We start from the raw sequence: 26,657 nt of genomic DNA, 5'->3' as shown, positions 1-26,657 counted from the left end.
TATTACATCTACTAAGGAATAGTTATTACAACCCTTTTAGAGAGGAATAGTTATTCCTCATTTTAAAGAATAACTATTCATAAAAAAATGACTATTCCTTGTAATAAAAACATAACCAAACTATTGAATAGTTAATTCATAGAAATAGCTATTACATTACGATACCTATTACAGTCTACCAAACGTGCCCTTATATCATATGGAAACCTCACGAACATTATCATAGGCTTCACCTATCATGCTTTTTGTCTTAAACCATTAGCGAAACTTTTTAAAGGCTAAAACAATAGAATTACCAAATGAATGTATATGCCAATGGGAGGCATTTTTGTTGAGAAATTAAAAATTAGATAACTTAATTGAACAAAAGTGAAATTAGAGTACTGAATTTAATTTTAGTCAAAGTTAAAGGGTAGTAAAAAAAAAAAAAAAAAAAAACCTTGGATTTGGGCCTTTAGCCCAAAGATTCGGTTCGGGCAACCCGGGTGGGTCTGGAAATCTGGAATTCCCAATAAAACAATACCACTATTAACAGCTTCAGTTCAAATAAAAACTGAACCCAACCAAATAGAGGAGATTGGTTCTCGATCCTTGTCTTAGGCTGCTGCTACTGATTTCCACGGTAAGAAAATTCATTCATACCAGTACAGTACATGTTGGGGCTTACAGTAGCGTAGCTCTGCTAGTACTACTTTTGTTTACGGGGTTTTTAACTAGTACGAATTGTGCAGATGAGCCTTGTGAGCGATTCTCCGGTGAACTCCTCCAGCAGCGACGACTTCGCCGCGTTTCTTGATGATGCTCTCGATTCCGGCGATTCTTCCCAATCCTCACCGGACGACGACGACGAAGACAACGACAAGAGCAATCACAATGACCCGGAAGCCCAACTTCCCAATGACCTTGATACCCAAAGGTTAGTTAAGGTTTAAGCTTTTTGATTCAAAAATTAAGGGTTTCTTATAGTTCGTAACTTTTAAAACTTAAATTCAGTTCCTTTAATTGCTTTTATTTAGGTTCCCCAATTATATTTCAATAAATGGTTGCCATTGAATTTCATTATTATTACTTTAATCAAATTTTTAACTGTGTGCTTGAATTAACAATTAGATTCAACTATGTGATTTATTGACCAATGCAAAATAACACCTTAGGAATTGTACCCAAGTTTTACTTTTTACCTTTTTCTTGAAAAAGTTGTAATCTTTGGTAGCTAATTGAATTGTATGTATGTATTTAATGTTGTTGTGTTCTTCGTTAGTTGAACTATCCTTTCTTTTTGCTGAGGTAGTTGGTAACTAAATCGTAATTGTTTGATACCCATTTCACATTCTCTCATTTTCTGTTTTTTTTTTTTTTTGTGAGTCTCATTGTTCAGTTATAACTTATTTTTGAACTCCAACCTATGCGTTAACCTGCAGGGTAAAAAGGCGCAAAGTGGCGGAGGAGTTAGAAAACATAGAGGAACTTCAAGCGTCAACTTCACAATCATCCTTAGAACAAACATTAGGTAAATATTTCTGAGTTAGAGTATCCCTCTCATTGTGGTGCTTACAGTTCATTTAGTAATAACTTTTTTTTTTTTTGGATAAATCAGTAAGCTTTCATTGAGCCAAACAAATCCAGTACAACAGATTACACTTATTCCCCAATTATTCTGCTCTCTCCAACTAAGTTTCTGCAAAACATGGATTTTAATTCCCAAATAACAGCACAGAACCCTTTTTAGAATGGAATCACTACCTAATCCCCTACTTGTTTAGTAATTTTTGTTGGACCAAAATAATAATTTTTTGTTGTTATTTGAAAATTTCGAAAGCACTCCTTTTGTGGAGCCCACACATTGAAATCTCAATCAAATTTTGTTCTTATACCTGTTCTAAAGCCTAATTAGAATTGCTATTCCTAAATTCTAACGAGCTTTAATTTTAGAAAAAAAGGCTTGATGTCATCCTACTGGCAACAAATACTCTAATGATGAAGTTTTTATTTTATTTTATTTATTTATTTATTTTTATTTTGTTATTCAAATATTTTCTTCAAAACATGGCCAATGAGTTCTAACTCAAACATTACTTCCTTCTTCCATAAGAATGGGTGGAGGGTGAGATTGTTGGTTTAAAATTCATTGTATGCATTGTGTTGCTTACCAATACAAATAATCAGGTAAAAATGCCTTGTCACCTCTTGAACTCTAAGGTAGTGGCAATTACACCCCTTGAACTTTTATTTTAGTCAATTTACTCCATAAACTTCAAAGATGTGCCAAATGCCAAATAGATACTTTTGTCACTTTGCCATTAAAACTAACAGTCCATTCACTGTGAAAGGAAAAAAAACCTGGGCAGCCGATTGAGAGGGAGAGAAAGTTGGGGTTTAGTTTTTTGAGAGAAAGAAACCCCACAGATCTCTTCTTCTTTGTATGTTTGATAGTGCCCACAAACCCCACAAGCTTAGATCAAAAAACAATGAAGGCCCATATTAGATAACGGGGAATAAAGCCTAAACCAATAAGGAATTCAACAAAAATAAGTGAAAAATCGGTGCTTGCCTAAGTCAGCAAAGAGAGGATGAGAGAGAGAGAGTGGTACGACCAAGCTTCTTCTTTGTTCTCATTCTCTGATCAGATTCTAGAGTTGGATTTGTTATTTTGCTATCAGGGGTGCCACAGGGTTGCCCTTGTTTAGGCAGTACAGTTAGTGAGCTAAGATATCCTCTCTCTTTCTAAAAACTGAACCTAGTTTCTCTCTCCCTCTCAATTGGTTGCTTTGGTGATTTTTTTTCTTTTGCGTGTATGTGAGTGGACTGTTAGTTTATTTAACGGTAGAGTGACAGAAGAATCTGTTTGGCATATGTGTGAAGTTTAATAAGTAAATTGACTAAAATAAAAGTTCAAGGGGTATAATGATCAATACCTTAAAGTTTAGAGGGTGTTTGGCCATTTTTTCCAAAATAAGCATTTACATATCTACATACTATACACACATACATGTGTGTGTATGTATTTGAATATGCCTATGTGTGTGTGTTTGGAAGTGCAGTGCATGAAATTTTTTTATCGATCCTGATGCCAGGGGCAATTGCCCCCAATTGGTGTCTTGTGTATAGGGAGAGAATCTTATTTATCTTTCTCCCTATAATCTTGGTTGCACTGAAATAAAGTTGGCTGGTACTTTGTATATAAAATTGGTGGAAGAACAAGACTCCAGTTGCAACACTGCACAGAACTTACTCTTATCTCTCTCTCTCTTTTTGTGTGTGTTAGTTTCCTTATTATTTAGAAACTCTTTTTGAAAAAACGAAAAATTGGATGTCCATTATTGCAGCTGAATTGAATTATATGTAACATGTTATCTTTTTGCAGAGGCATCCAAAAAGAAGGATGAGTGTACACATCCTGGTTCTTTTGGAGAAATGTGTATACTATGTGGGCAAAGGTTGCAGGCGGAATCTGGTGTGACATTTGGATACATTCACAAGGTATACATTCTTTGAGATCACTATTTGGTGGAAGAATGAATTTTGGTTATCTTTGCTGCACAATGGAAATTAATATTTATGATACTTCTAAAATTCTCAATTTGTCAAGGCATCATCCACTTCCAATGAGCTGTGACTTGCCTTTCATGAAGAAATGATCCCCTAATATGAAATCAATTTTAAAATTAGAACTGGAGAGATGTCAACAAACTTTGAACTTATAAATCCATTCCTATCCAAGAATAGTAATGCTCTTTATTGGTTTCAAATGGTAATTTGTTTAAGCTTGAACATTATTTGCAGGGACTAAGGCTTCAGAATGATGAAATTGCCAGATTGAGAAACACAGACATGAAGAATTTATTGCGCCATAAGAAGCTTTACTTGGTTCTTGATTTAGATCATACGCTGCTTAATTCTACTGAGCTTAGAGATATGACATCAGAAGAAGAATATTTAAAGAGCCAAACAGATTCTCTGCAAGGTATTTCTGTTACCTTTATATTTGATTATACTTTGGTAGTGTACTTAACATTTCATATATCATAGTTTTTAGGTATCTTGTAACATCATCATGTTGTAGAGCTTCAACATGAATGATTACCAATTGGTTCTGAATCTGTTGATGAAGTTTTTTGTGCTATATTTGAGTGCTTTCAATTTGTCAATGGGAAGTTAGAATTTCTAACCAAGGGTATGTAAAAATTTCAAAGAAATGAAAAGGATTTAGTTTATTGCTTATGCAGTTTTATGTTGTAAAATCACCATAGCCATGAATCACCTGGAAGTTTTGAGGAATTTGCTGATGGAAGATTTTCCTGCAGAATGTCGTGGCCCTTGTGGACTTGAATTTAAGCACTGCCTTTTGTTATTCACCTTTTTGCACTTCTTTTTGCTCGCACCTCCCTTTTTTTAAAGAAAGAATGGGAGGATTTATATGTAATGCTTAAGGCAAGCTTAAATACAGTCTTTATTTATCATATCGCCATAAGAGTTTTGGTATTTAGGGGGAAAATTTTGTATCATGGTATTAATTTTGCATGGATATGTCATATGTGGTAGTAACATAGAACATTTAGCACCCATCACTTAAAAAGAATATTTATTTAAGAATAATGCCTTCCTAACTGTTTGAATCCCTGTTCCCTATAGGCCTTGCAAACTAAATAGAGGCTGTTATCAATTTGATTGATTATCAAGTTGGCTTTTGCTTTCACTTTACCTGCTCTGCTGCAGAAGATGTGTATTTATTCTTTTTGAAAATAATTACTCCCTTTGTCCCAAATTATTGGTCCTCTATTCCATTTTGGGATGTCTCAAAATGTACTTATCTTTGAAAAGTCTATAAATAAAATTCTAACTTACCCTTTACTTTATTTAAAAAGTCAATCCATTCTTTCTCTAGATTTTAAATTAACGAGGGTAATCTTGGAAAGTTTTACATTTTTAATTAAATGATGTTCCCTTAAAAAGTTGGATTTTCTAAACAAGACCAATAATTTGGGGGCGGAGGTAGTTTTATCTAATTCTTTTGGTTTTTGTTGCACTGTCTTTTCTTTGACATTCTGGGCATTTGAGTGATGCTGTGCTTGTGGCCTTATGGTGTTCAAAAATTATGAAATGGACAGATGTCTCAAAAGGCAACCTTTTCATGTTGAACTATATGCATATGATGACGAAGCTAAGGCCCTTTGCTCGCACATTTTTAAAAGAAGTAAGTGAAATGTTTGAGATGTACATTTACACAATGGGTGATCGGGCCTATGCATTGCAAATGGCTAAGCTGCTTGATCCTCAAAGAGAGTACTTCAGTTCTAGAGTGATTTCACGTGATGATGGCACCCAGAAACATCAAAAGGGTCTTGATATTGTGCTTGGGCAAGAAAGTGCTGTTCTGATTCTTGATGATACAGAACATGTAGGTACATTTGTGATCAGCTGAATATCTTTGCTTAACCAATTTATTTTCACTTTAATCTGATAGTATTTGTAATACAATAATACTTTTCATCTTACTGTTTCACCCACAAAAAGAGGAAGTCCTTTCAACATTATGAGTCCTCTTATTTGTAGGGAAGAGAGTCAGATTACAGAAAAGGGCAATTTCAACATTATTTGGAGCATGTAGTAGTTCCATTATCTAACACTGTGGTTGGATGGGATGATTATTGGAGGGATGGAAAATGGGTGGAGAGAAAAGTGGGGAGAAAATGGTATTTGGGGTTGTTTGGTATATAGGAGAAAAAGGAGGTTATTTTGGTGGGGTTAAGAGTTTTCTCCCTAGGCGCAACAAAACATAATCTCCCCGTATCGGGGAGAAATTGGAGAGAAAAGGGGAACAACTGATTTGGACGAAAATGTCCTCACCACAATGTTCCTTCTATATATATATTATGACAAATGCTCTTTTATTTATTTATGACTAACTTCCTTTTTTTGGTTTGTTTTTGTCTTTTTATTCTGATACTTCTCATTCTTTTTTTTTTTGTTCATCCGTTTTTTCTTTTTTAATGAAGTGCCCATCCATACACAGTTTTTTAATAAAAACATAATGTGTTCTATTTTTTATTTTTTTATTTTATAAATATAATAGGGTCATGAGAGTATATTTATACAAACTACATTTTTTATCCTCTCATTTATCTTCTCAACAAAACGAAAGATTTTTTCATCCCTCCACTATTCCACTCCCATGAGGAGAAGCTAAATCTTTTCTATGCCCCCACTTTTTCATCCCAAAGTTTGGTTGGAGGTGAAAAAGTGAGGGATAGAAGAGATTTAGTTTTCCCTCATGTGTGTTTGGTTGGGGGTGGAGAATTGGAGGGATGAAAAACTCTTTTGTTCGGTTGAGAAGAAAAATGAAAAGATAAAAAATATTGTTCGGATAAATTTACTCTCATGCCCGTATTACATAATTTTTTTTTTTTTAAAATTATATGGAAAAAAAAAAACACAGTTGGGGTAAAAAAAAGTAAAAACCCAACATTTAACTTAAAAGAGAAAAAGAAGAAGAAGAAGCAACCTATCAACAGTGGGGGAGGAACAGGGGGTAGATGGGTAAATTCCCATCAAACCCCCTCTCATCTCCTCAATTTGGGGGATTGGATTTTGGTGGGCCCAGAAAACAGCCGGTCCTCACCAAAATCCCCTCCCAACCAAACACCCCTCCCACCAAAAATCTCTCCTAATTTCTCCTCCTCCTTTTCCTTCCTCCAAAAGCACCCCAACCAAACATACACTAAGGTTCTTTTGTAGTTTTCATAAATTTTGTCTTTGTAGACATAAAAGCTTAAATTTGGAAGACTTGCACCTTACATAATGGTGACAAAGACTCTTTTTCCTATAAAGAATTGCTTACTTTACTAAGAAATTTCAATAAAGTGTATCATGGCACCTCATTACTTATACTACCAGAGCTAGATTTGTTGTTGTTGTTTATAGTCAATGCTACATCATTATAGAAATCAGCTGTTAGAGGATTTTAAGGGGTTGAATAGTGGTCCTTTTACACCAATGAGGTAGTATGTTTTAGTTGTAGAGGTCCTGAGAGCAATGGTTGGAGAGAATGCTGAAGTTCAGAAAGCCAACCTCAATATGCAGAATTTTGGCACAGTGGAGCACTCAAATTGAATCAGAGAGATTTTGTGGTCACAATTGTTTAGTGGAATTTTTGCTATGAGGTGTTGCACCATAATACGTCTATTTGCAGTGAAAGGCAACTAAGTCACCTGTATGATGTTTGTCACTGTATGGGTGCAGTCTCTTTAAAATCAAATTCATTTTACTTGGGTTACTAGGTGTAAAAGGGTAATGGATACAGTTAGTCATGAACTGGTGAGAAATTAAGAGTAGATCAAGATGCAGGAGCTTAGCTTTAGATGATATGTATCATTGAATTTATGTGTCCAGGTTTTGGCCTGCATTGGAACTATGGTACCCCAAATGGATTAGATATTAAATTGTATGAGTATTGAGTCCCACATCGGGAATGTTCTAGGTCAATTTGGCCATGTAAGCAATTACAAGAAGCCCAATTATAATTTTACTAGTCAATTTTGGGGTATAACACAGATTTGCAGTCAACCTCATAACATCATTGTATCCCAATTTGGGCCTTGATGAGGGTGGTAGTTATTTAAGTGGGGACATTGTGGTACCCTTAATGGATTAGATTGTGTGAGTGTTGAGTCTCACATGGAGTGTGTGTTGGGTCTATTTGAGCTACAATAACTTGACTAGGTATTTTGAGGTACAATGTAGATGCGGCTATCGCTTACTTGGGTTGTGAAAAGAATGCTCTATGCAGTCATGGTTTGCCTATCGTGCTATCATTTACTTTTGGTGAACATGTTTGAAGTGGTAATTTCAAACACTGCCAAGGCCTTGTAACTCAATTGGTTGGTACTTCCTAACGTTTCCAATTGAAACATCTAGGGTTTATATCCCTCCACCCCCAATTATTGAATTATCAAAAAACATATAGACTACGAAGTTAAAAAAGAATGAGCTAGAACTCAAAGTTTGAATTTGAAAGAAAAGGTGCCATTGTAGTTTGCATCTTTGTTTGTTCATGTTGTCTGTCATAAAACAGCAGAGTACAGGAATGTGGTTTTCTACTCAGCTGATGTGACTGATGCTCATGTCTTCAAGATAATACCAATTAGTATAGGACAACTCCTTGTGTTTCCAACAAAGACATCTAGGGTTCAAAGATCCCCACCCCCAACTATTGATGTATATAAAAAAAAAAAAAAAAAAAAAAAAAAAATAGTACAGAGTTATGTTGATGTTGCAGGTTTTGTAATCAGATGAAACATGTTGGATTTGGAATCAAGAACTTCCCAAAAGTTGTGAAGTCCTTGTCAAGTGATCTAATATATCCTGTGCATGAATTCAGCAAGCTGTCTGGCATTTTTTGAAAATCACACAAATTTTTCTATTTTGGATTTGCCAATTCCTGCCTTATAAAACGAAGATTTTTTCCAGGAAATCCCCAACGAAAAATACACACTATTCCTTCTTTTTGTTACTTCTTTTTAAAGCCAAATTTTATTTTATTCAATAACAGTTAAAACTTGCCTCCAATTAGAAATCATAAAAATAAAAGAAGCTGTTGAAGAGAAATTTGAAACTATATCTTAGTAACAGTTAAAACTTGCCTACAATTAGAAATCATAAAAATAAATGGAGCTGTTTCAAGCAGTTTCTCCTGGTGTATATGGAAGCACCTTGTATAACCATATAAATCTGTCTGAAGCTGTTGAAGGGAAATTTGAAAGTATAACTTACTACCAGCTTGCATGTGGTTCATTCTTTTATGTGTATATTTCTTTTTGTTGATAATGTGTACTTGTTCCTGCTTAAGATAAAGGTGCATAATTATACCTGTTGTTTGTTCAGATTCATTTCCATGGCCTTTGAACTTGCAATTTATCTTATAGGTTTTTGAGGCAGCAATCATCCTGTTACCATAAGCTTGATGGAAATGTTTTGCATTATTGTAGGCATGGACAAAGCACAAGGAGAATTTGATATTAATGGAAAGATACCTTTTCTTCGCTTCAAGTTGTCGTCAATTTGGCTTCAATTGTAAATCTCTTTCTGAATTGAAGAGTGATGAAAGTGACACTGATGGAGCACTTGCAACAGTTCTTGAAGTTCTCAAGCAAATCCATAAAATGTTCTTTGATGTATGTCCCTCTTTGTTTCTCTTTATTGATATTAGTTGTTAAATTTAATTTGTCATGCATAGCCTATTCCAAAAGAGGTTATGAGCGGAGGCCCGGCTACCTCAGATTAGTTAGATATTGTTTCTTCTATTTCTTTTTGATTCTCATTAGTATGGGAGGGATACGTAGTTTTTTCATTGAATCGAAGCTTTTTCAGTTGGTGGTGGAGGAAGGAGGGAATTTTTTTGCGTTACGTATTTTTGAACGGGGCAAATATTTCATGAAGTCAGTGTTTATGGGCAAAAGCGCGGCATTATGGTTGATGAAAAATATAGAACTTATGGTGATTGGGGTGAATCCCAAACAATTTTTCACGCTTAGGGAAGGAGATACTGCATATACCTTGCAACGGGGATCAAACTCTTTTGGTCAGTTTTTGGTAGTGACTGAACTCAAAACTGGTGGGCTCCGGAGGTCTGTCATAATCCCGGAAGGGAAAGAAAAATATGGTTGGAAGGTTTTTGGTTTAGAATTGAGGAAGATGTTAGAACCCAACCAATATGCCTTTGGTGGTTCAGGCCAAGTAAAGTTTATTTCTCAGGCACAGAAACGTAATCCATCTCGGTCTTTTGTTGAGACAGTTAGGGCTGTCCACGGGTCGGGCCGGGTCGGATTTGTGCCCAACCCGGACTCGACCCGCTCAGGTCGGGTGGGAGAGAATCAGACCCGCAACCGACCGCCGATCACCACGGGTCGAGTCGGATCGGATTCTGAAAAACGATCGGTCGGTTCGGTTGAAACCGACGAACGGCGCAGCGAGCGGAGGAGAACGAAACGTCGTCGGATCTAGTTGGAGGAGAACGAAACGTCACCGATCTGAGCTTAAACATCGCCGGATCTAAGCCAAAGTTACCGATCTGAGCTTACACGTCACCGATCCGAGCTTAAACGTCTCCGATCTGAGCGATTTTTTGAAAAATATTGCCGGATCCGAGCCAAAATCATCGGATCTAAGTAGACCTGAGAAAAATCGTCACTGGATCTAAGCAAAAGATGGCTAATCGTCGTCGGATCTGAACGGAGGATGGTTCATCTGAAGTGGTGGTCGGGCGGGTCGGGTGGCTGCGGTTTTAGAGGAGAAAACCCGCCACTCGACCCGCCGGGATCGGGTTTAGAGGGTTGAGACCCGCCGCCGACTGCCAGAGTCGTCGGATCGGGTGGCGAGCGGGTCGGTCCGGACGGGTTTCTCGGTTTGGTCGGGTAAACGGGTCACCTGGACACCCCTAGAGACAGTGAAGGGTCCAATGCAGGCAAAGGGTGGTATTCATCCTTTCCATAAAACCAAGGCTGTAGGACAGAATATTATAGATGATGCGATGGGGGAGAAACAGCAGAATAGGATGAAGGAAACGACGGCAGGGCCGCTGAATCAATCTCGGAAGCAGGTGGTTGCTGGTCCGGCGGGTCAGCCTGGTACAGCAGCCGTGAGGGGAGGGGAGGGGAGAGGGAGGAGCATTAATTTGGGCATTAATGTAGGTGAGAATTTACCGGTACAGAATCAAATCAGATCTCCATTAATTTTTGGTTTGAATTCAAATAAAACTGAAAAGGGGAAGGGGCGTGATTTGAGGGATACACAATGGACTGGGAAGGGATTAATAGTGGTGGTGGCTGAGAATGGGAAGAGACGGGTTTTCTGGGATAATTATAAAGAAGGAAAAACTTCCTTTAAATGGGTGCCATGGGCTGTCACAGAGAAGCTGAGTTTCGGGTTGGGCCCAAAACAGCCCGTAACCCATTCTGTGTCTAACTTAAGCCCATTGAGTACAAGCCCATGCAGTTTAGAGGCTGGAGAATGCTCCAACACTTTTTTAGGCCCACTCTCATCTAAACTTAGTCCCGATGAGACTGAAGAGAGTTCCAGGATCCTTACAACTGGGTTAGCAACGCCGGAGGTTTTGTTGAGAGACGATGAAGATGAAAGGAGTTTATCGGTCAGTCCATTGCATGTGGTTTTGCCGGTAGGGGCGACGCAGACCAAGGCAGAGGGAGTTATGCCAATTAATCAGCGTTGGGTTTCACCGGTGGAAGTGTCGGGGCGCACCGATATTCCTCTGAAAATGGGTTTCAAGCTCAGTTCTGACCGGAATAGTGTTTTGGGACATAATAAGCTGTCGGGTGGGTCGATTTCTGAAGGTAAGAGGCTGGTAACTCTCGAATTTGTGCCGAGATTGATCGGACCTTCTTTTCCCGATCAGTTTCTGGAGTTTTTGCGAGCTGGGTTAATGGGTTTTGGAGTATCAAGTCAGGAAGTTAATACTTTCTCTACTAAGGAACTTTTAAGTCTTCCTGGGGAGGTCATACTTGTGGAGAATGCAGTTGATTTTTCTGTGGGGTTTGGTGAAACTGAAGTGTCAGATTGTTTACCTCTGCAAATCATTGATCCGGGTGTGTCAACAAAGCTAGTAGAGTTGGAGGAGGGCACTGAGGTATTGAGTATTGAGAATAAGTTAGATATTTTTAGTTGGGTGAAGCACAGAATTCCTGGGTTCAGTAAATTGGTTGGGTTGTCAACGAATCGACATGAGAAGTTGTGCATTGCTCTCTTACAGAGGCTAGAAACTGAGATGGAAGTAGCCAATGTGTTACACAGGAGAGAAATGGGTAGTAAAAAACTGGCTAAGTCCAAAAATAAGGGACGTAGAGAGTTGCAAAACTTGATATGTTCGGTGAATTATGAGAGGAGATAAAGGGTGGTTTTGTGTTGGTGTCATTAGTTGGGGATAGTTTAGTGTCTATGAAGATAAAAATGATTTTGTGGAATGTTAGAGGTTTAAATGATCCTCAAAAACGACTTGTAGTGAAAAATTTGTTGCGGGAGTGGAAGTGCGATGTTGTTTGTTTACAGGAGACGAAAATTGCTAGCATGAATAGACAGTTGGTTTGTAGTTTGTGGGGTTGTCCATATGTGGATTGGGCTGTTTTGGAGGCTGATCGGACTGCTGGTGGTATCTTGCTTATGTGGGATAAAAGGGTTTTGGAGAAGGTAGAGGTTATGGTCGGCATTTACTCAGTTTCAGTTAAGTGGCAAGGGGTGGGGGACGGTTTTATATGGGCATGCTCAGGGGTTTATGGCCCAAATGATAATGTTGAGAGGGGTCACATGTGGGATGAGTTGGTGGGTATTCAGCAGTATTGGAGGTTACCATGGTGTTGCTTTGGCGATTTTAACATTGTTCGCTTTCCTAGTGAGCGTAGGGGTGAGGCACGTTTGACATTGGCTATGGAAAAATTTTCTGAATTTATTGAGGATCTTAACTTGGTAGATTTGCCTTTAGACGGAGGTAGATACACATGGTCCAGTGGCACCGATCAACCAGCGATGTCTAGGATTGATAGAGCATTGGTCACTCCGGATTGGGAGGACCACTTCCCTGATGTTCTTCAAAGGATTTTACCACGTCCTATCTCAGATCATAGTCCAATTCTTTTGGAGGCAGGGGGAATGGCAAGGGGGAAAAGTCCGTTCAGATTTGAAAATATGTGGTTGAAGACGGAGGGATTTGTGGATAGAGTTCAGTTCTGGTGGAATCGGCATTCTTTTGTGGGTACACCTAGTTTTGTGCTTGCAAAAAAATTGAAGGCTCTGAAAGAGGATATTGTGCAATGGAATCGTCGAGAGTTTGGTAATGTAGAGCGTCAGAAGAAACAATTATTGGAGGAACTAAAAAAATTAGACGCCAAGGAGGGGGGTTTTGGTCTCACTGATGGGGAGAAAGGCCATAGGGTAGCTTTGAGGTCCCAGGTGGAACATCTTCTTTCTTTGGAAGAGATTTCTTGGAGACAAAAATCTAGGATGTTATGTATCAAGGAAGGGGATAATAACACCAAGTTTTTTCACAAAATGGCTAATTCTCATAGAAGGTTTAATCATCTAAGGAGTTTGGAGGTGGATGGGGTGGTTTTTGAGGAGGAATCCGAGGTGTCTAATCAGGTAGTACAATTTTATAAAACTTTGTACAAGGAGACTGAGAGTTGGAGGCCTTTTGTGGAGGGTTTGGAATTTGATCGTATTGGGGATGTGGAGAGGGTTTGGCTTGAAAGGAAGTTTGAGAGGGAGGAGATAATTCAAGTTGTATGTGATTTGGAAGGGGACAAAGCTCCAGGTCTGGATGGGTTTACTATGGCTTTTTATCATCTCTGTTGGAGAGTAGTGGAGAAAGACGTCTTAGCGGTCTTTGAAGAGTTTTTTCAACATTGTAAGTTTGAAAAATCCCTTAATGCTACCTTCATTGCATTAATTCCTAAAAAGAATGATGCTTCTAATATTAGAGATTTCCGACCTATTAGCTTGGTGGGGAGTGTGTATAAAATCTTGTCTAAGGTTTTGGCAAATCGATTGAGAGTGGTATTAGATCAGTTGATCTCTGAGTCTCAGAATAGCTTTGTGGGTGGGAGACAAATTCTTGACTCGGTTCTTATTGCCAATGAGTGTGTGGATAGTCGAGGGAAGAGTAGGGTTCCTGGAGTCATTTGTAAACTTGATATTGAGAAAGCCTACGATCATGTGAATTGGGAGACTTTGTTGAATTTGTTGCATAGAATGGGCTTTGGAGTGAAGTGGTGTAAATGGATCCGTACTTGTATATCCACAGTTCAGTTCTCTGTTTTGATTAACGGGTCTCCAGCTGATTTCTTTGGTAGTTCAAGAGGTTTAAGACAAAGGGATCCGCTATCTCCTATGCTGTTTTTGATTATGATGGAGGTGTTTAGTAGGATGTTGAGAAGAGTGGAGGAAGCCGGTTCGATTCGTGGCTTTAAAGTTGAAGGTAGGAGGGGTGGTGGGGAATGTGTTACACATCTACTGTTTGCAGACGATACTATCCTATTTTGTGATGCGGATGTGGAGCAAATCCTTCATATTCGGTTGTTGTTACTTAGTTTGCAGGCGGTAACAGGTTTGAAGGTTAATGTGCATAAGAGTGAAATGGTTCCAATAGGGGTGGTTGATGATGTGCATGCCCTTGCTGAAATTTTGGGTTGTAAAGTCAGTCAGTTACCTATGACTTATCTTGGCATGCCTTTAGGGGCTTCACATAATTCCCCTTCAATTTGGAATCCTATTCTGGAAAAATTTGAGCGGAGATTAGCTGGGTGGAAGAAGCTGTATTTGTCTAAGGGGGGTCGGTTGATGTTACTTAAGAGTACATTATCTAGTCTTCCTACCTATTTTCTATCGCTTTTCACAATCCTACTCATGTGGCTAATAGAATTGAAAAACTACAAAGGGATTTTCTTTGGGGTGGTAGCAGAACTCATCTGGTAGGATGGGACAAAGTTTGTGCGCCTATAGCTAATGGTGGCTTGGGGATAAGGAAACTTACTACTTTCAATAAGGCCTTATTGGGGAAATGGTTGTGGCGGTTTGGGAAGGAAGAGGATCGGCTATGGAGGAGGGTGGTGGCTTCAAAATATGGGGAAGAGTGGGGGGGGTGGACCTTAAAATTGGGTAGGGGAGTTCATGGGTGTGGTTTGTGGAGAGGCATTCGCATGGGTTGGGAGGATTTTAGTAAGAATTGTCAATTTGTTGTTGGGTTGGGGAATAGAGTGAGGTTATGGCAGGATGGGTGGTGTGGGGGTCAACCTTTTCACTTGGCCTTCCCAAGGTTGTATGGTATTGCTATTGATAAGGAGATATCTGTTGAAGCCTCCTTGTCAAGGCAAGGGGAGGAGGATAGACGAACTTGGGATGTTCGTTTTACTCGAGAATTTAATGATTGGGAGATGGAGGAAGGGCTACATTTTCTTTGTATGTTGGGAGCTAATACTCCTCCTATGGATGTGGGAGACCGGATGAGGTGGAAGTTGAAGGTTAATGGGGATTTTGATATCCGGTCATATTATAACAAATTAAGGAATTCTCCTTCAATTGTTTTTCCGTGGAAAGCTATTTGGAAAGTAAAGGCCCCTAGGCGAGTTTCCTTTTTTGTTTGGTGTGTAGCTTGGAATAAGATCCTAACGGGTGATAACCTAAGATTGAGGAGACTGGTGCATTTTGTAGACTGGTGCATTATGTGTAGACATTGTGGAGAGTCGGTAGATCATTTACTTCTTCATTGTGAGATGGCTTATCGATTATGGAGCTTTGTCTTTATAACTTTTGGCTTGTCTTGGGTTGTACCTAGTTCGATCCCAGACTTGCTTTTTGGCTGGTGGAATTGGTTGGGGAAACACTCGTCTCAGATATGGAATTTAGTTCCGTTGTGCATCTTTTGGTGTATTTGGAAGGAACGGAATCGGCGGACTTTTGAGGATTTGATTAGCTCCGGTGATCAGATGCTGGCTTCTTTCAGTGGGACTCTTTTTGATTGGTCTCGGGCTTGGGGACTCACGACTAGTGATTCTCTCCCTTCTTTCATTATCTCTCTCTCTCTTTGTAATTAATTTGTGGTTTGGTTTTCTTTTTTGCTTTTTCGTTGTTTCCTCCTTGTACTTTCTGGGTTTGCTCTATGTTTTTTATGCATAGAGTAGCCATTCGTATATATAACATTCTTACTTATCAAAAAAAAAAAATATTAGTTGTTAAATTTGTTGTGTGATAAATTCTTATGTAGTGGAGCCTTCTTGCAGGAACTCAAGGACAATCTAGTTGATAGAGATGTGAGGCAGGTAATTTTTTTCTTGACAACTGAAACATGACCAGTTTATTATTCTAAGCATGGTTTCGATTGTCCGGTCTTTTGTTGTCCACACCTGGTCCTTGGTGGCAAGAACCTCTACATGAGTGTAGACCTAACATTCCCGTCACAAGAATGATTATAACTTTGACCCAATGGAACTAGAAAAACTGCATAATAAATGTTTTTTTTGTGTTAAGGTATTAAATATGGCTCATTAGTGTTCTAGATGTTTGTAAACTCTTAATTACCACTACCATCTCTCTCTCTTCCACAATTTGGCATGGGTTCTGGCCTATTGAATGCAACTTAGTCTAAAGTATGCATCCTGCTTTTGTTTCAGATTAGTAGTGAAGATCCACTCTCCGTAAAACATTACATAAGGCAGTCTGATGATTGTTATAAGCCTTGAATGGACACCATGTATTTCTCTTTGTAATCATGAATCAGTTTTTTTTTTTTTTTTTGACTTCAGTAATATATGTTTGTTGATTCCCTCATTCCTTGTGGTTAATTGTTGCCTGTTTTCCTTTTAATTCATCCTGGGAAACTTCAAAAAGAAGTTTTATGGACCCGTTGGTTTTTCTTTACGAAGATTTGTATTAATAAAAGATATTTTGTATGTTGTTTTCTGCAGGTGCTGAAAACCGTTAAGAAGGAAATTCTGAAGGGGTGTAAAATTGTCTTCAGCCGTGTGTTTCCCACCAAATATCAAGCTGAAAATCACCATCTATGGAAGATGGCGGAACAGCTGGGAGCTACTTGTGCGACAGAGCTTGATTCATCTGTGACGCATGTGGTCTCAAATGATGTTGGAACAGAGAAGTCTCGGTGGGCAGTGAAACATAATAAGTTTTTGGTCCTTCCACGGTGGATAGAGGCAGCAAATTATATGTGGCAAAAGAAACCTGAAGAGAACTTTTCTGTCAAACCCAATGAAGAGCCAATAACTCCTGTTTGTAGCAATGCTAACAGCTAACGCTCGGTAATGATACAGCAGTTTGGGAACTTGGGCTACTCTTCAGTATTGTAGGCCATTTCCTTGACTATCTTACTTACTCAGTGCCCAGAAAGGCTAAGGGCTAACCATTTTGTTATAAAACTTTGAATAGTATTTTGCTTCATAGAAAAGCTGGATGCAGGTTTGATGATTTTAAATCACTTAATAGGTTCAAAAAAATTAACTAGTGGTGGACTAATTGGAACAGTGAATGCTGGATCCTGATCTATTCTTGTTGTATATAAACTATCTAGGTGCTGTTTTAGAGAGATTCGAAGTAACTAGGCTTTATATTACTGTTGAGCAGCTACGTTCTTGTTTACAATTGGATGCCAATTGTATTAAGAAGTAATATTTGTTTTTCTTTAACTAATTTTGGACAAACCACACTTTGGTTCTTCCAACAATGTGACTAATTTTAATTTCATCCCTTTACATTTGATTGTGTCAATTTCATTCCTCAAATTATTAATTGTCAATTTTATTCCTCAACTGTTAATTATGTCTTATCTCAAAACAAAAAATGTTAATTATGTCAAATTCGTCTCACCTTTCAAAACAAGGTTAGTTTATCCTTTAGCAAGTCGACTTTTAAGGATAAATTGACTAAAATTTGAAAATTAAGGGATAAAATTGATACAATTAATAGTTGAAAGATCTTGATACAATTACAATATCCATGAAGCTGAAAATATGACAAATGTACAACAATATAATGATAACTTGGCCTTAATTTTTAAGCCCTACTTTTTAATCTATTGTAGGTTAGTGTGATCTTGTGGGTTTTCGTAGATAAGTACTTGCCTCTTGAAATGTAGTATGGGATAAAATTAGTGACACGACCCAACTCTGCTCGGTAACAAAATAAGAAAAAAAGCTTGGGGAAAAAAAGCCTTTCTAGGCTGCTTCTGCAACTGCACCTGGTTCCTTTCAAAGCCCAAAATAAATTTCGTAATAAATTATTTAAAATTCCGTAAATAAGATATTACTGGTAATTTTAAAGGACAAAGTTTAAAGCCCAAAACAAAGTTTCTAGGTATAACTGCACCTGGTTCCTTTCAAAACCCAAATAAATTCCGTAATAAATTATTTAAAAATCCATAAATAAGATATCACTGGTAATTTTAAAGGACAAAGTTTAGTTACAAAATTGGTTGTATCATTAAACTACAACTTTATTCAATATATATATATATATATATATTTTTTATTGGAGGTGAATTTAATTTGACAAATCCATTATTAGATTACATTTTCATGTTTACAAAATTTCTGAAAAATTAAAGATCAATAGCTATGTTATCAATAAATTATTTAAGTTGCAAGTTTTTGTAATTTAAAATTATGCATAAAATATAAACTTATAAATCATATAATAAATAATATCTAATTGATACAAAATTTGGCATGTGTATTAAGAACACAAAGAACATATAATTTAATGGTTAGATTTTCAAAATATGTAGTAATATTTATTTTATTGAGTAAGGTTGTAATTTTAGGCTACAATAAATTTTGTAGCTAAATTTTGCCCAATTCTAAATATATTCTATTTAAAATTAAAAGGACAAGTTATATTTTAAGTCTTATATTTTGAGGATGGTTTTAAACTTGGATCTTAGAGTTTTCTAAGTTTCAAATTAAATATCGAAATTTAAGATTGTTATAAATTATTTTTTCTTGAGAAGATTGTTATAAATTAAACCTTATAGTTTGCTAATTTCAAATTCAACCCCACAATTTTCAGGTTTGATTTAGTTTCAGGGTTTTTTTTTGTTAGGGTTCACATTGATATGATTTTAAAATGCAGAGTTTTAAAATTAAAACTAATAAAATTATATAGTTCAATATGAAGTCACCCTTAAAGTATAAGATTTACAATGTAATTTGCGCAAATTACTATAACTGGTTACCAATCCAAGACCAGAATATTTGGACTCTATTGAGAAAACAAAGAATTCTCAAGAGTAGGTTGTACTTAAGAAACATATCCTTCTTTTCTTTGGCTGGTTTGAACTCCTACTGTTTTAACATGGATTGTGCAATGGAGAGGAAAGTGATATATATCATGTCAATTTAGAAAATGCCACTAATCAATCTGTTATCTGTCAGATAGTTACAAGTTTTGAGAAAATTCTGATGAAAATTTGTTCAGACAACCTTATCTAACAGTCCCCAGAACAATATGGTTTGGAAGAAGAAGAAGAAGACTGGGGTATCAAGAGTAGTGACGTAAAGAATATTTTTCAAAAAAGGGTTTTCCAATTAGGTCAATATAATACTACGAAAGGGACTGGTTACTATAACGGTATAACCCACCAAAGAGACAAGCAAGGTGGGTAGAGGTCTGTATATGAAAAACACTTGGATCGATGCGTATAGGACTGCACTGCATCAGCTTGTCTTAATTTTTTGTGTACTTTGAAAACTCTATTTTGGTGCGCATGCAGCACATGTGCATGCTACTGTGGGAACTCAAGAGGGTGGTCATGACCAAATTCAATCTTCAAACGTAATAATTTAATAGGTATCTTATACAATTCATCTCAATATTACATTAGTGATCTTATATAGGATCGATTTGGTAGTTTGAAACCCATACAATCGTAACAAACCATCATAATGTTGTTTGCAAGGTTAGACTTACTACCCTTCTATGGTAAAAAAAAATACCTAGTGTTAAAGTGTACATGGGTAAAATTTTAGGGAGGAGACGAAACTGCAATAAGGGCTTTAAGGAGGACCAACTAGAGATGGATCTTGGCAAATTTGTCACGCCTTGCTAAGAAAGAGAAAACTCAGTTCGACCATAACCAACCCAGGGGTTGGCTAAGAAGGCTATGATTGTTAAGTAAGTGACCTAGTGGAAGAAGAAGAGAAATGAAAATGACAAAGTAATAGTGCCAAGGATTTCATACCTTAGTCAATGGGATGGAGCTGATTTTATAGAAGTGTGAAGGGCCAGTTTTGCTAGCTGGTTGTCCTCTCAGTTTGGCTGGGGAGATCGACGTGTACAAGGATAAGAGTTTCCAACCTGTTGACTTATGGGACGACAAATGGGATGTTGTTAATAGTATTAGATGTAACGATTTGTTTTGGCGCATAATAAATACTGATATGAGGAGGCTCAGTGGGCACCATTTTTAGGATTATTGTATTGTCCGATTGATCTATGTGATCAACCTAAATAAAGGCCAATAGAACTGATGTGAATGTCCTAATAAACCTTAATTTATTTGGTCTTGTCAAGACTGACCATCCTTTAATTTTACCCGTAAGGGAAAAAAAAAAAAAAAAAAAATCATTATGCCAACTAGTTAGAAAAGTAATAGGTAGACATCACATTTGACCCTCGTCTCCTACATAAAAGAATACATACTTCAAAACAGCAAAACTCCACTGTATTTTGATTTAAACATTTTTTTTTTCAAAAGTAAAAAAACATAATTTTTGCTGGAGTTTCACCAAGAATCTATAATATATATATATATATATATATATATATATAAAATAAAAAATATTTGATATAGGGGTGATAGCCCAGTGGTATATATCTATGTATATATTGAGCCGAGGGCCCAATCCAAGGATATTAAGTAGTCCGAGGACGGGTAAATACTGTCATAAGAATTCGTGTTAGTGAGTGAAGAGGTGAGGTCTGATCATGATTGTCTAAGAGGGCGATCTGAGGAGGAATGCTTCCTCGGCTGAGTAAAGCTGAGGTCAGAAGGTGCAGTCTGTCATTAAGAGCAACGTTCTGGACAATTCCATAGTTGATGATAAGTATCAGGAAGAAATAGGACAGAGGAAGGCTATAAAATATCTAAAGGAAAGCTGCTACCACTGTATTGAATGCTTTACAGTTAACTCTCTGACCGCATTAATGAGAAAGTGATACCTGAACAGTAGTTTTCAGTTTTATAGCTACTTTCCAAAGATTTCAGAAGGTTCTGATGTGACAAGGATCAATACCAACAATCTAATCTACATATGAAGGGCAGAGATGAAAGGAGGAAGAGAGTATAAAATAGAAAGGAGACCCTAAGAGAAAGGGATCAGAGAATTGAGAGAGAAATTCTGTAGTAATAAGAACTGTACTTGTAATCAATTTCAAGAATTATATACAAGAATTGATTTCCTCGGACTATGCCAATGACAATTTAGATAAGACTAGTCTATTTTTATTTTATTGTCATTTGGATCTACTATAATCGTTACCCAACTCATTAGAGGCTAGTTTTCCAGCTCACTTTCTCTATAAATTTATTGTATTGGGCTCTTTGGGCCTATATCCTTTTAATTGTTGGGTTTATGACTTAAATTGCGTCCTTACATTTGACTTTTTGTTAACATTAAAATATTTTGCAACATAAACTTTTAAAACCTCACAATTTTATACATAATTATTCTAATATATATTTTTAATTGAATTTAAATTTCATTATATATTTGAACATTTTATTAAAATCTTGGCACATCATATTTTCTTTTAATGGTAAAATATATAGTTTTATATATAAACACAATCATAAAAAATACTTATAAGTAACCATTATTGTAAGGACCTGGTCCGAACTTTTAGCCCAACAAATGTATGGACTTAAGCCCAAAAGTCCAAAGTAACAAATTTGTAGAGAATAGATTGGAAAACTGGGCGTTAGTGAATTAAGTAACCGGCTAATAGATTTTGATGCATAAAAAGAAAGACAATAGACGTTCACTAAAGAAAAAAGTCTCTGGCCAAGTCCGAGGAGACTGATTCTTAAATATTATTCTCAAAACTTTGCTACAAGTCTGGTTTTAGATTGTTACAGTGTTTCTTCTATTTTTCTTCTTTTTTTTTCCCTATTTTTAGAAGGAGGGTCTCTCACATTATATAGTCTATTTTGGGCCATCTTGATCCCACACTTGTTGATCATTTGAGCCTTTACTTAAGTACCTGTCCCATCAGACACCCACTTTGGCTTTTTGTGAGTTGCGGTTGCCAATGCAGCACTATTCAGGGGTCTTCTCCACATAAATGCAGCTAGAAAAGTAGCTGTAGTGCATTCAATACGGTGGTAGTAGCTTTGCCTTAGATATTTTCATGGGGTTTCCTTCTCTCCTGCACGTTTTTGGGGTACGTCTTTGTCACTGAGGCTTCTTGGAAGGTCGTCTTAATCATTAGGATCTGTGTTTGACCTATTCTTAGCCGGTCCGAGGAGACACTCCTCCTCAGACCACCTTCCCCCATCCATGCTCTGTTCGTAAAGTCTAACTCAAATCATTTTGTACTGCTTGCTTGTCTTTGAATTACTTACCTCCTCAGACAAGACTCAAGGCCCAATATGTGACTTGGGCCCCTAACCCCACAATTATAATTATCAAATTTCATATTTATACTGAAAAAATATATAACAAAAACTTATAATGTATTAAAAGTTTCCCATACGTTGTATTAGTAATCAACTGGTAAAGTTAAAAAAAAAAAAAAAAAAAGAAGGTATACTTAAACCACTCAAGTTCGTAATAGAGTTAAAGATCTATTTTTTATTTTTTGGAAACGTGAATGTCAATGGCTCAAGCTCTACTTTTTAGTACTTAATAACCATATTTAAATGAAAAAAACTAGCTTCACTCCAAAATAAATAAATGAATATATATATATATAGTCGCAACAGCCAGTTAGTAGGATATTAAAGAACGGATTTAGATTTTTTTTACAATATAGAAATTCTACTATAGCAAAAAATAAGTGTATATGTGTGTGAAACTTCCTCTTAGGGATTTAAAAATCTTGATCCTTTCCGCCCACACCTTATAAGTATTTATATTTATAGAGTGACCATCGCATTAAGGGTGTTGCAAATTTAGATTTTATCAATATGAAAAATTAAGGATAAAGGTAAATTGAAAATTTTAACAATTGACAGGAAGCTCATCAAATTTATTCGTTAGCTGAAATAAAAGATACATAATGAGATAACACATGTTCTAAAAAACATAGTTCCTCTGCAATCTACATAACAAAATCTTCTAAATGAGACGAGTGTTTTACTAATTTATAATAGGTTTGCCAGAGAGAGTTGCCTCCGTAACAAACTACGTACTGCAATGGAAGTTGGGATAGGTGTATTGCCCAACAAGGAATTAACCACCACTTGGGAATCACCTTCCAAAACGATTTCATTATTAAACCCAGCATCTCGTGCAAACTGAATTCCTGCTTCAAATTGGACACACCTTTCATACTTAAAATCATATTACTTTGGGGTAACAATGAGTTTTGAGATTACTCTCTTAATAATTGTAAAGAGGGTAGTTTCTATTCTGTAATTAAATAAAATATTTACTTTTATATGATGTTTTTTTCCCAACATCATTCCTGTCATAATTTACATAAACATGCAATTGTCAAAAGTCGCGTTTTTCCTAGGAAATTAAGTATGTCACAATCACATCCTTTTATTAGTTTAGCTTTTATTCATTCTATACAATTGTCAATTATAAATAAAACACTTTTTCTCTCTCATGTGTGGCTTATACATTGGTATGTCAGACTCCTGATCGAGGCAAAAAATACTCTCTACTCCTTGGCATCCCCGTGTAGCTATGGGTGATTTCGACGAGTACAAGCTTGCAATGGCTGTGGTGGGGTTGCGATTTTCTAATGCAGGTGTTGCTCTCGTCACTAGAATGGCTCTGGTACAAGGAATGAATCCCAGAGTTTATGTAGTATACAGGCGAGCCATAGCGATTTTGGTTATGTCACCAATAGCTTATTTCTCAAGGTGCTACCTTTATATATATCTAAACTCCTCTCTTTCTTTCTTACCATTTATTATTTATTATTCTGTGTAATCATTGCATACAATGTTTCTCTCACATGCATGGTTGAAGATTTCATTGACGTGAAACCTATCCTAATGAGTGAGGTGTTGTACGTACGCAATTGATACATATATAAGATACCATCTCATTTCTCATGCACCCATGAATGGAACGTATAACATGGTTTTTTGTTGCCAGGAGAGAATCCAATAACTGTTCTTTGAACTTGATGAGCTTTTCTTTGATAATTTTTGAACGCTCTTATAGGGTAGATTTCTATCTGAATTTGTAACCTTAATTTTTTTAATCTTTTTTTGCCAAATTACTTTAATTGTTTATTGGTGACTGATGAGACCTACTACGATTTTTTTTTTTCCTTTTTTTTCCCTCCCCTACTACAGTGTAACATTGAATCAGAACCTTCTTTTTTGAGGGCCTATGCTTAGCTTCATCATCAATTGGAACTGCAAAGATCAATCTTGTCCCCGCAATCACCTTTGTACTTGCATCTATTCTTGGGTGAATTTATAAACTCAATCATGTTCTTTACTTAGTCTAGGGTTGCATAGCACATGGAAATGAATTCAGTACTCTTTTATTACAGCTATTATTTGCATGCTTTGGGGCATGGACAAAATTAAAATGAGTGAAAAATATGTTAGAAACCGGTTTCTTAATGCTGGATTCTAATACGTAGACACAAATGATATGGATCGGAGTAGCTTTTCACATGCCATGCTAGTAAACTTTTGACAATTATCAAATTAAGCAACCAATAGAATAAATTCATTTCCAATAAATTTTCCAAGGCCCTAATGCTAATTCTTGGTGGTTTAGGTTTCAATTTTTGATATCTATCTATATCTTAGTTAGCTGAATTGAACTTCTGATTTCTTACCCTTACTAATTAATTAATCATTTTTCTTATCACTAGGATAGCTTAACAGATGGGAGTATATTTTGCATATGAAATAATCTCTTGCAATCATAAATGTAAACCACTAGAAGCTAGGAAGAATTTTTTTTTTTTTGGGGGTTAGATGTATTTATACTTATTCACTCTAAATTATAGGGCCATTTATAATTTCCATAAAATCTGAAAATTTGCAATTAACATCCTTGTTTGACTAATACATAGAATATATATTTCAATGTTTAAATTAGTGTCCAAATTGAGAAGGATTACTGGAATAAGATAGGTTAGATACACGTTCAAATTAATTCATAATTATAGTAGTAATTTTAATATATTAGTGAAATTCAGGGAATTCACCACCACTAATCCATTACGATTTATTTTATTTTCAGACTAAATTGGACGCAGGATGAAGCTAACAAATTAATCTTAAATTAGAGTATTGATTGCAATCTTTGTAAATTATTATTATTTATTTATTTATTTGTGAGAATGGTTATTAGAATATCTATTGAATACATGGCAACTCGAATCCCTACACCTAGCCCTCTTCCCTTTACCTCTAGGAACTTTGTGCATGGGGAGGTATCATTTGTACTAAAATGAGGTTATTATTTAGGATTAACATCTAAAATTAACCCTATTTATTTCCATAGTTTTTACTTGTTTATATTCTGTTTTTGATGATTAGTATAGAGAAGTTGAATTTTGGAAGCATGAGAACTATTGCCAAGATATTATGGACAATCTTGTGTGCCATTGGAGCTGTGTGCATGGCATTGCTTATGGGACTAAAGCTGCTAAATGCTGAATTAATCCAACCAGAAAATTGGTTGCCGGGTTGTCTATTAATATTTGGAAGTTGTTGTTGCTGGGCATTGTGGCTGATTTTACAGGTATCTATAGCTCTAAAGTTATCTTTTAAATGATCAGATAACTAGTGGATCACTAAAGCTATATTTTAAACCAGGTTCCAGCGCTTCCAGCTTCAGCAAGCTATCCTGACCACCTATCTTTATCAGCTTGGATGTGCTTCCCGGCTACAATACAATCAGCTATACTTGCAATTTTCATTGAGAAAGACCCAAATGCATGGAATATAAATTCAACTCTTGAAGTTGCATGTTATTTATTTACAGTAAGCAGGTTTTTTTTTTTTTTTTTTGCTAGCTAAGAACTTCTTTAATTAAGTACGGAGTTTGTTTCAATAAAATGTTCATTTTAATTGCTCATTTAATATGGTAATTGAATTAAACATTGATATCATATAGTAATAGTTGAAACTGGAAAATATTATGAGTAGGGATGTATAGGATCTGGGCTTACACTCTGCGTTTAAGCATGGTGTGTATCACAACGGGGTCCAATCTTTCCTGCAATGTTCAATCCTCTGTGTACAGTTATTGTGACCATATTGGCTGCTGTGTTCTTCATGAGGAGATCTATACCGGCCGGAAGGTAACACATGCAGTCTCAACTTTGCAAAACTTGGAATGTGATTTTAATTAAAATTAATTTTTATTTAACTGTAAAATCCTTATCTTCCATTTGCTTTGATTGAGATGGGACTGTAACAAAACGATTTTGTATTAAAAATTTTATTATGACAAAACTTGGATTTTTCATTCATCTTCTTGGGCAATACAATGTGCTTTTTAGGAAAATTGTTAAGGGTTTGATATGTTAACTTTTGATATCCAATAAGGTCCAATATGGCCCTTTTTTTTTTCTTTTTTTTCAGATTAATAGGTGTTGTTGTTGTGATTATTGGTTTATATGCCGTGCTATGAGGTAAGGCCAAAGATCATGCTAAATCAATGAAAACACAAATATCCAAACTAATGAGGCGAGGAATGTGAACATTTCGAAAGTTAAGGTTATGTTTGGTAACAGTTTTTGTTTTCTATTTTCAAAACTTATTTTTGGGAATATAAAGAAAAAACAATTTTCTTGTATTTTTGAAATAAAAAACATGTTTGGTTAGTTGAAATTAAAAAAAAAAAAGTTTTTTGAAGAAAAAAAATAAAAAATACTAAAAAATGCTGTTACTAGGATTTGAACTTTAATGCTAACTTATTAAATAAGATAATTTCATTAAATTAAAT

General features: G+C 36.1%; 1 protein-coding gene and 1 pseudogene across 1 annotated transcript; both read left to right on the top strand.

The window, feature by feature from the left end:
- The first annotated feature begins 491 nt into the window (after positions 1–491).
- On the top strand, positions 492–17,277 carry LOC115977241 (RNA polymerase II C-terminal domain phosphatase-like 4). Its single transcript, XM_031098986.1, has 9 exons — positions 492–622; positions 732–916; positions 1,422–1,510; positions 3,365–3,480; positions 3,784–3,964; positions 5,109–5,398; positions 8,985–9,170; positions 15,780–15,818; positions 16,464–17,277. The coding sequence occupies exons 2-9, from the start codon at positions 732–734 to the stop codon at positions 16,803–16,805; spliced, it is 1,428 nt and encodes a 475-aa protein (XP_030954846.1). The 5' UTR covers positions 492–622; the 3' UTR covers positions 16,806–17,277.
- Positions 17,278–23,417: 6,140 nt separating this feature from the next.
- LOC115973855 lies at positions 23,418–26,411 on the top strand (annotated as a pseudogene).
- Positions 26,412–26,657: the final 246 nt, after the last annotated feature.

This window comes from Quercus lobata, chromosome 2 (assembly GCF_001633185.2).
Source record: "Quercus lobata isolate SW786 chromosome 2, ValleyOak3.0 Primary Assembly, whole genome shotgun sequence".
NCBI lineage: Eukaryota > Viridiplantae > Streptophyta > Magnoliopsida > Fagales > Fagaceae > Quercus > Quercus lobata.
Note: the sequence above shows the minus strand (reverse complement) of the source record. Positions and strands in the feature narration are given on the sequence as shown.